This window comes from Canis lupus, chromosome 19, assembly GCF_048164855.1.
Source record: "Canis lupus baileyi chromosome 19, mCanLup2.hap1, whole genome shotgun sequence".
Taxonomy (NCBI): Eukaryota; Metazoa; Chordata; class Mammalia; order Carnivora; family Canidae; genus Canis; species Canis lupus.
This window is the reverse complement of record NC_132856.1, coordinates 28,717,918-28,728,726: the sequence shown is the minus strand read 5'-3', so window position 1 is coordinate 28,728,726 and position 10,809 is coordinate 28,717,918. Positions and strand designations below refer to the sequence as shown.

The following is a 10,809-nucleotide window of genomic DNA, read 5'->3' as shown; positions in this document are numbered from 1 at the left end:
TGTGGCTGAAGAGGAGGAAGGAGAGTGCGTCGTAAGGTAAAACCGTGGCTACCTGAAGGCCATGCTCCCCAGGAAGGCAGAGTATTTCCAACACAACTCAAGCCTTCATCCAAAGGCTCTCAGAAGGCCTTAGGATGAAATAAGACTCGTCTGCAACTCCCAAGTCCTCATGGTTAGCATGGGTGAGAATATTTGCTACTTCCGATTTTATGCCTGGTGGAAAGTCGAGTTTGTAAGCTCCTTTAGGGTAGGAAGTTATGTTTTGTGCATTGCTGTATTCCAAGCACGTAGAACAGTGCCCAGCACAGAGGAGGTTCCCAATAAATACTTGTTGAATGAATAAATGTTATTGCACTATCCAGCAACTCCCAAATGTTGTGGATCAGACACGGGAAAATCTGATTTACATACTGCTTTGGTCCTGGCCCCTTGACAATGTCAATGCCATCCTAACCACAACACAGCCATGGACATAACTCTCTAGACAACCCACTTATTATTTGCTTAGAGGCTATTACAAATATTTTGGGGTTGTTTGGTTTTAATTCCTGCTAATAACTAAAAATTAACTGTGTGGCCTGAGTAGGAGTTGGTTTCTAGGATCCTTAAGGAACAAAGGTGCAAAGAAAACAAAGCATTTAAACTGGTAGTTCTCAACCAGGAGTGATTTTGCCCCAAAGGTACATTCAGGAATGTACCACACTTTAAAAAAATTGTGTTAAAATAAAGATAACATACAATTTATCATTTTCAAGTGCTGAGTTCAGTAGTATTAATTGCATTAATATATTTGGGCAAACAATCTCCAGATTTTTCATCTTGAAAAACTGGGACTCTACACCCATCAAGTAACTTTCTATTCTCCTTTCCCTGCCAGTCTCTGGACACTACCATTCTATTTTCCATCGCTATGAATTTGACTACCCTAGGTGTCTCACGTAAGTGGAATTACACAATGTTTTTTTCTAACTGGTTTATGTCACTTCGCATGATGTCCTCTAGATTCATCTATGTCGTAGTATATAACAGGATTTTCTTCCTTTTTAAGACTGAATGATATACTACTGTATGTATACACCATATCTCGTTTATCTTTTCATCCACGGACAGACATTTGGGTTGTTTCCACCTTTTAGCTATTGTGACTAATGCCGCGATGAACATAGCACATACTCATATCTTTCTGAGGCCCTGCTTTCAATTCTTTTGGGTATAAGCTCAAAAGTAGAATTGCTGGATCTTATGGTAGTTCTATGCATAAATTTTTGAGAAACTGCTGTACTCTTTTCCAATAGAGGACACACCATTTTACATTGTCACCCACAGTACACCAGGGCTCCAATTTCTTTGCTTCCTCACCCACCCTATTTTTTAATTTTTATTTTTTGATAGTAGCCATCCTAATGGGCATGACGTATGGAGAGATTTTTGGTTGTCAAAACTGAGGGGGAGGGGTGCTACTGACATCTAGTGCGTAGAGAGGTCAGCGACGTTGCTAAACATCTTATAAGGCATAGGACAGTTCTCTGCCACAAAGAATGAACTGATCCCAAATGTCAACAGCGTTGAGGTTGAAAACTCCCAGTTTACACAATCAGGTCCCTCCTTCCTGGTAAACCTCATTCCCTGACTCGTGTGGCCTCTGTATTCTTTGATGCTCGAGGGCAAATATTTTTAAAAATCTGGAAAGGGAGTGAGGACTGAGAAGATGGGCAACATTTCTTTTATTCAAATTTTATTGGAAGTTTACAAATGTATTACAGACATCAGTAAAACATATCCATTTTACAGGGCACGGATCTCAAGCAAAGTGTTCACAACAGTCTCTGGCAGAGCCCACACCAAAGGCCCATTGCAGACCTTCTTTACAAATAGCTTGACACTCGACACACAAAACAGAGTCTGGCCTGCCTCACCTTCTCAGACCCTCTGAGGTTTTGTTTATGCACTTGGAGTTAAAGCAGGAGATGGGCAGAGCAATCCTGTACAGGAAAGAATGTGTTTAGGAGAGGGAAAACTGCCAAAGTCCTAATTTGCTAAGGAAAATGAAAGACTCATAGACCTTAGAATGTTAAGTCAGGGTCCATGGTAGAACCAAAATGCTCTCTGGAAACACATGAATATCAACTAGAGAGGCTGGAGAACAGATCCTACTAGTGGGTAAAACTCTCCAAAAATTTTTTAAAACATGGGTCAGTGACCTATTGAACACGAATGGCCAAATGCCCAGTAGGGTGAAGGGATGTCTCCAAAAACTCTCAGGATAGAACAATTTTTTTTTTCTACCCTACAGATCCATCATATCTAAATCACCAGAAATGTTTTCCTACACTACTTGACTTTCCTCCCTCCTTTTTTTTTTATTCCCCTTTGGGGAAAGCTAGTTTTGTCAGCAGGAAGTAAGCTTATAAAAGAGTATAGCTCCCAATAGTGAGTCATGGTTTATGGCAGTCTTGTGTTGACTGGGCTACTATTATGAGAAAATGGAAAAGGAATCCAATCCTTTCTTGGTCCTAACCCTTGACAACTACTTCCAAGTGGTCAAACAAGCCCCGGTGTCTGCTGATGCCCCCATAGGACCAAGGCAAAGCTGTTTTCATTTCTGCTTCCCTTGAGCTTTGAGAGCTGTATCTCAAAAGGCGGCAATCTGTGACTGCCTTCAAAATCAGGAGGGGAGGCTTAGCTGAGTCCAGCAGCTGGAGGGCTGTCCATAGAGCCCATTTCAAAGCCTTGAAGGTGCTAAACGGTTGCTAATAGCAACTCTCCTGGCATGGAATATTCAGATAACTGGTTTTATTTCCCACTTTCCTTTGTCATAGATAGATTCTCCTCCTTAGGCATTTAGCATCTGGTTTCTGTTAGACAGAAACATACAAAGAGCACTTCTCCTTGGAATTTAAATATTTGTGTTATTTCTTGTTAGAAGGTGGGATTAGACGAAGAATAAGATGGCCTCTTATTTGACCTCTGCAAAAGGATGAACAGAAGGCTGCCTGTAATGATTGGCCAAGAACACGGGAATGCAAAAGGAGGCCAGAGATTTGTCTTTGTTTTGCTTAAAGAAGTCAGCCTCCACTTTTAGCATCCACAAAGGAATGGGCAGTCACTTAATAACTTAAATGAACTCACAGTCATTTATGAACGATGCTTCCTAAAAAGTTGGTGTACTGTTTGGGGCCAATGGCAAAAGATGGAAAGACAAAAATCAGTTCACAAATGAGATTTGTTATCAAATAACCTCAGTTCTGATCGACTGATCCTAGCCAGTGGGAGTGTCACAAGGATTTCTGAAGCTGCATCCGTGCTCCCTGGGAAGGTGTACAGTGACAAATTGGTTTTATCTGCCGGGCTATCAGGGATAGCAGAGCATGTGCAACATACATGTCATCACCGGCTGCTTCTGAACTCAGCAATGGCGAGTGGTACCCAAGAAGTGGAAAGCCACCGTAGGAGAAGGAATGATCATTTGTTGCAGTGCAAAAGCATGCCACAGAATGGGACAAGAGGATGAGAAAGAGCTGCCTTCTGATCCCCTATTGCAAATACAAAATTGCCTGTTCCCTGGGCTGGCTGAGGGCAGAAAGGAAGAATGAGAGATGAGAAGGTGAATGTAGAAAGAAGGCATCAAACAAGCAACACTAGGAATTCCACCCGCCTTGAACCTGCACAGGACCAGGAAGCATGGTCTCACCCCACTCACCTTCACACTTGATAGAGATCCCGGAACTACATGACAGAAGGAAGGGTTACCTGAATGCCACACTCAATGCCACCAGACTGCTAGGAAACCTGTTCCCGGTATCAAGGGTTGTATGAATTGGCAGTGCCTTTCAGGAGATGGACGGTGGCTACTTCTTCCTGGGAAAGAGCCAGTTCTGCTGCCACTGAATTGAGGGCAGCGAGAGGAAATGAACTGAACTCCAAAGCCGTGGTTTTAACCAAAAGACTAGAAGACCAATATGAAGAGAGGTAGGAAAAGCAAACCCAAGGCATTAGAGATGAGAGGAAACTAGCAAAAGATTGCTTTTCTAGAACAGTCTATCAAACATGAAATGATGATCCAGGAAGAGGTGAGTGTAAGCCCCACTCACAGGCCAAACTTGACAAGGAAGAGCTCGTGGTCATGACGGAGGAATCAGGTAACGACCTTAATTAAGCTCTTGCCTCAGAAGAGAACGCATTGAGTTTTAGGGAACGGGATTCTGTGATGCTAGGTGTAAGCTATCATTAACAGCTGGACTTCCTAAAACAATGACATCCTGCTCTCTCCAGGGCCTTCACTGGGAGGTCCCATCAGCTTTGTGGTGATTGGACCGTCCTCACGGGCATTGTCTGTAAGGTGCCTGGCTGCACGTGGGGTGGGGAGAAGCAGCGGTGAAACACGTGGAGGTGATCTTGTTTCTAGACGGTGCGACCCTGAGGCTCGCATCTCACTATGCTTCAAGCTCTGGCCAGTTCAGCGGCCGGATGCTCCCTGGGCAGCTAGCTCTGAAATCGCTTCTTCCTCCCATCGCTTCATGGGATGTGGCTACTTGTGGACTTCCGGCCACCCTCTTCTTTCTGCTGATAGTGGCTCAAGCCTCATCTGGGGAAAGTAAGAGGAACTTTTGAAAAGGATGGAGTTAGAAAGCAGCTTTTACCAGGAGAATTTCTTTCAATGGATTCCAGGCCGCAGAGGATAGACATTATTTTCAGCTTTTTTGCTATGTTAAGCGATCTACTTTTGTCTCTCTTTTCTTTTTCCAAAATGCCTTTTTTTATTCTCAATCAATCAAGGAACTCGAAACTCCAAATTGGACTCGCCCGATTTCTACCAGAAACCTGCCACTTCAGTAGCATGGTGTTGCACATTATTTCTTAATCGGTTTTTTGCCAAGCAGTTTACAAACTTACTATACAAACGTAATAGAGTTAATTCTCCGGAGGCTTGGATAATTAATGAAGCATTTAGATATGAAGATAGCATGCGGAAAACAGCCACAACCAACATTTGCATTGCTTTTTTTTAAAAAATCAGTGACAATGACAAATGTCATATTAATACCTGAAAAGCAAATTATTTTAATACATCCTGAATGGAGTGCCATTTTCACGTCCTTTACAGCCTTCTTTTCCCCAGACCCATTTGGGATGGTGTCTGAAAAGCCACTTTTCACATTCTCTCCATAAAAAAATACTAGAAAATATTAACTACTATACTGAAAAGAGACCACGCTCACCTCACCATGGCAGATGGCCACTGAGATACACCGTGTACTACATCAACAGTACATCTCACTAAAGGTGGGTCCTCCGATGGATTATTTCTACTGCCACAATCCATTAAAGGGAGGAGGAGAATGGAACAAAAAGCAAGCGCTTCATTCGGAACTGAAGCAAGGTAGGAAGTTTTATTTTACTATAAACAACACAACCGTTAAATGTCTTCTTCAAGCAAACTCACTTTTTTTGAGCCCATTTTCTGTCTGACCAACAGTCCCCAAAGTTCAACATGGAAATCCCCCTCTGAATAGCATTTATTTTTCAAGGTCATTACCCTGAAATCTCCTGAGCAGCTCCCTTTCCTGGGTTACCCAGACACTCTGGTTGTGGGGTGTGTTAAACTGGACTCTTTCCACAAGCACTGGGGTGGGGTGGGGGGCGTTCTTCAAGGTGGCAGTCACTTCCACTCTACTGCATCTCCAGAAGTACTTCTTTGCTCTGACCTTCCCCTTCAGCCTCTACGCTTGACCTGCCTCCCGCTTTCCAATTTCCTCGGTCCTTCTCCCCGCATGACGTACAACCTAGGACACCCCATCACTCCCAGAGCCCCACAGAACCTTCTGTCCTTAAATGTCTACAGCTTCAGTTCATTTGCACTGAGGACAACCGGTTGTCAGGCTAAGGCAGCTGTTCCGTCTGCCTTGGTAAAGGAAAGCAGATAATATAATCCAGGAAACATGAGCACCAGAAAATAATGCCACACTCAAAGCAACGTCATGCTGACATCACACGACGGGTACCACTCACAGTCACTTTCATTTTCCCCAAGGGACAGATCAAGAGTGAGCAACTTCCACATTCCTAGTGGGGACAGCATTGTTGCTCACGGGACTTTACGGACACTGGTTGGTTTCTCTAATTGGCAAAAGTTAACGTTTGCAATTAAAAAAAAAAATTACTATCACTTTGTAGGGAAGAAATTCTACCAAGGGTGGGAGCAGACTTAAGGATGTCTCCTTAAGATGGAATGGAGCATAAAATGCTTTGGGTGTAATAATACTTTTTTTTTTTAGCCACAAAAAGCCAAATTGAATAAACTCCTTTGAAAAAAGGTCTCACTGACATGTAACAAATTTGTATAGAAAAAAGAAAAAAAAAAAAAAAAGGCGGTCCTGGACCACCTGTGAGTACTACTCAAAGACGACGCTGGATGTGCATGCAAGTCTTCACTGAGTCCTACGATATAGAAATTCCTTTGATATTACAAAATACAAAAATATTTTATCAGAACTCTCATTTACATTGCATTTACAATGGACATGTAAATAACTTAGTCTGGGGTCCTGGCTAATAAACAAATTACTTACTGGAAAAAGAAAAAAAAGGGGGGGCCCTAAAAGTAAGAGAACCAGAGAGGATATAAGCGAGCGGGGAAAACAGTTTGCCATCTTGCGAAAAGGCGACTCAACACAGACTTACGGGAAGGGAAGGAGGTGACCAACCCTGGCCTCCACAGAGTCTAGAGCGTTTCCAAAGTGAAATGTGCAAATAATATTCAACATGCCGAGAACTGTGACTACCTATTGAGTCAGTCTATATAACCTTGCCTCCACGACCGCCAGCATTTCCCTCTGTCTCCTCCAGCAACCACCCCCCCAAAAGCGCTTTAGGACTTAAAACAGTGCAAGTTTCTCCACGTACATTCTCAGCTCCCATCTTCCCCCCATTCCCCTGACCCCCATCCTATTAAGAGATGATGCAGTTTTTGCTCTTCTGTCTTTTCCTGCTGTGCAACTGTCCCCTGCCCCCTAACGTGGAGGACTTGGGGAGGCCGTAGGAGCTGTATTTGTGCAACAGCTCATCGCTCGTGACATATCGCAGGCGGGCCGGCTGGGGGATGGGTTCTCCTAGGAAATAGCCCTCGTTGTCGGACTCCGAGGAGGAGGAGCACGTGGAGCACCAATCGTACTCGGTGAAGTAGGGTCCCCATCGCTCCCCAAAGGCATTCTGCAGGGCCAGGTCCGACACGGTTCTCGGGCACTGGCCGTACAGGTCCCTCCGGGACCCCTGGCCCAGGCTCTCCTGGAAGCTCCGCTGGCGCAGGAACTGGTCGTAGTCCTCCCGGGCTCGGAGCGGGGGCCTTTCTTTCAACCGAGACAGGGCCTCGCGCTCGCTGGCCAGGTGCAGGGCGTTGTCGGAGCGGGAGCGCCGGGAGCGCCGGGAGCGGTGAGGCCGGGGGCGGCGGCCGTCGTCGCGGGAGACACTCCGCCGCCGCGTGCGCTCGCTCAGGGGCTGGATCCTCAGGCCCTCCTGCCCGGGCAGCTTGCCGCCCGCCATGCCCCCATCGAAATCAAAGCTCTGGTGCAGCCTCCCGTGGGCCTGCAGGTCTCTGTAGCCGATGGGGTTGCCCAGCTGGTGCAGGTTCCCCTCCATCTCCTGGTACTGCTGCGCCGAGAGCAGGCTGCGGACCGACTCTGCGCTGCGGAACTGCATGGACGAGTTCAGCGTGCCCATGTTGCTCAGCTTCTCCGAGACGTTCATTCCAGAGTCTTTGCTGAGGTCAGGCATGGAAAAGCGGGACAGGTGCTCCTGGCGCTTGGCGCCGCCGTCTGCGGACAGGCCTGGGGAGGGGAGAGGGAAGAGAGGACCGCGGAGGTTAACGCAAACGTGCAGTCTTGTTCATCTGAACCACCCCCTGTTGGAGATCGCTGCATACGGTTGTGCAGTTTGTACACTGCACAGAGGCTGTCTCAGGACGTGCCTGGGCGGGGGCAGGGCTCTCTCTCTCTCTCTCTCTCTCTCCTCCACAGCGGGTAGGGCACCTGGTTAAAATGCATCCACAGGGGGATCCCTGGGTGGCTCAGTGGTTTAGCACCTTCCTTTGGCCCAGGGCGCCATCCTGGAGTCCCAGGATGGAGTCCCACATTGGGCTCCCTGCATGGAGCCTGCTTCTCCCTCTGCCTGTGTCTCTGCCTCTCTCTCTCTCTCTCATAAATAAATAAATCTTAAAAAAAAAAAAATGCATCCACAGAGGTACCTTCTACTAGCTACGAACTCCTCCAAAGACTCATTGTGCATCTTATGCATGATGCTTCCTCTGTTTAGAATTTCACTTTACAGAGTGCTTCAATTACCTTTTTGATCTGATGATGCACTGTAAGTACGCAGGACAGATGTTTTGGATGTGGAGGGTTTCAGCTACAGAGGCTGGGCCATGCCCAAGCAAATCCTCCTGTGCCCGCAGTCCCTAAGCACCACATCTCCAATGTCTGGTACACTAAGTGACTCCCTGGGTGTACGCAGAGGGATATTTGCTCTCTCAGGCTGTTTAGTGAATGACTGCTCCAGGGTTTTAAAGGGGCTCCTAACAGCTAGAAGATGTGAATGGAGCTCTGGGGCTCTCCTTCCTCCTCTGGGCAGGCACTTTTTAAAACAACATCATGAACAGCGGGTGATCTCTAGCAATGGATGTGGAGCCCCTAAGTGTCATCACTGGCACAGCTGAAATAAAAACTGTTTTGCAGGTAGCAGGAGATTCTTGACTTAAGTAACTTCCATTTTGCCCACCCTAAAGCAACACACTCTGAAGAAAAGCTTAAGAATGGCCCAGGTGGTAAAATCTCAGCATTTTTACTCATTATCTGTTGGAAGATGAGCGGTTTTGCCATTGCTGGTTGCAGAAAACCTGTCTTTGGGTCGCAATGGCCCATTATGACCCCTGCCACTGATTATGCTTCCCTACCTGCTGGAGCCAGCAGCTTCCACTCCCTTGACAAAACCAATGTTACGAACAGTTTGAAAAACTACTTAGCAATATCTATTTTAGCTAAACACACCCTCACACACACACGAATTATCAATGAAGCTGCTTTGAATATGTGTGTCCTTTGTGTGTGTGTGTGTGTGTGTGTGTGTGTGTGGACTCCTGTATTATTTCTGTTGGGTGTACAATGAGAGTGGAGGTTCTGTGATTTTCCATTGCTAGTCTTGATTATATACCTAACAGAAATCAGTTTGTAGGTCCAAAAAAGTATAAGGGTATTCAGAGAAGCTCTCTTTATAATAGCCTAGAACTAGAAACACTCAGACATCAATTAATAGGAAAAAGGATAAATAAGTTGTGGTATTTTCTACCATTCCTTCTTAAAAGGAATTAGGAGTCTAGAGAGGTGGCTGATTCCAGGACAGGAGAAGTGAAGGTAAAATAGAAGCCTGGAATATTTTGCTATGTCAAAAAGGAAGAAAGGGATGCCTGGGTGGCTCAGTGGTTAAGCACCTGCCTTTGGCTCAGGTCATGATCCTGGGGTCCTGGGATCGAGTCCCACATTGGGCTTCCTGCAGGGAGCCTGCTTCTCCCTCTGCCTCTTTCCCTGCATCTCTCATGAATAAATAAATAAAATCTTTTTTTTTTTAAAGGAAGAAAGTCTTACAAATTAAAAATGAGGGTCTCCCACTAGCTAAAGCAGAGCAACCCGAGCATCAAAACATTTTAAACAGTAATGGTTTATAAACCACTGAAAAAAAAGAGGGAATCATGAGTCCAAACTGAGAGCAGATAAACATCAATAAATTAACGGGGGAGAAAAGTGGGCTCTTATACACAGAATATTGGGCAGAATGAGTACACACAGAAGCGGTGCTGGATTTGGAAGCCCATCATTTCATAACCACTCTAGGTAAAGACTGATTCATGCAAGAATTGAATTACGCTAAAGTCAGGGGGTAAAATTTGATGGAGGAACAGGATATTTGCGTGGTGTTAAGTGTTTCTTCACATATTTATTAGCTGTAAGGAAAAACCTAGTAGCTACACAATGGAGAAATCAGACAGCACTTTGACCAGGAGATCAAACTTAACGACATTGATGAGGTGGGACTGGACATTGTGTGCCTCCCGACATAGGTCCTAGAAGGACACACTATCACTCATGCAGTGTTCCAGCCAGGAACACATTTCCTGAATGGATTCAGAAGGAAACATTAGAACAACTCCCAAATGGGGAAAATTCTATTAAGAAAAAAAGGGACGAGGGGCATCTGGGTGGCTCAGTGGTTGAGCGTCTGCCTTTGGCTCAGGTAGTGATCCTGGGGTTCTGGGATCGAGTCCTGCATTGGACTTCCTGCAGGGAGCCTGCTTCTCCCTCTGCCTGTGTCTCTCATGAATAAATAAATAAATTCTTTTTTTTTTAAGAGGACTATATTCCTAAACATATATCTTTTTCAGTATCATAAAAGTCTGAGGGAATGCTCTACGCTGAAGAACACTAAGGAACCATGGCAACTATATGGAATACCTGATCCCGACTGGAACCTATTCTCTAGTGAGAATATTAGAGAGGATAACTGTGGGCAAAAATTGGGACATGGGCAATTAATAAACATATTATGCTAAATTTACTGTGGTAATTTTGATAACAGTGGTAATTATGATAATTGTTGGAGAAGATCCTTCCTCTTGGGAAATACCCATGAAAGGATATGATAGTACAGAGCTGGATGTGACTTCCTCTCAAATGGTTCAGAAATAGATTGCGTCTCTGTGTGTGTGTGTGTGTGTGTGTGTGCGCGCGCGCATGCGATGGAACAAACAATACACTAATAAACGAA

At 45.2% G+C, this 10,809-nt stretch overlaps 1 protein-coding gene across 10 annotated transcripts in view; it reads right to left on the bottom strand.

The window, feature by feature from the left end:
- Window positions 1–1,718: 1,718 nt before the first annotated feature.
- The window catches only part of PRICKLE2 (prickle planar cell polarity protein 2), a 321,790-nt gene continuing 312,699 nt past the window's right edge, over window positions 1,719–10,809 (bottom strand). For all 10 annotated transcript variants that reach the window (XM_072785517.1, XM_072785518.1, XM_072785519.1 and 7 more), the window contains one exon: window positions 1,719–7,823. In XM_072785517.1, the coding sequence (XP_072641618.1) occupies window positions 6,949–7,823 (875 nt within the window). In that variant the 3' untranslated portion in view covers window positions 1,719–6,948. The remainder of the gene's footprint in view (window positions 7,824–10,809) is intronic.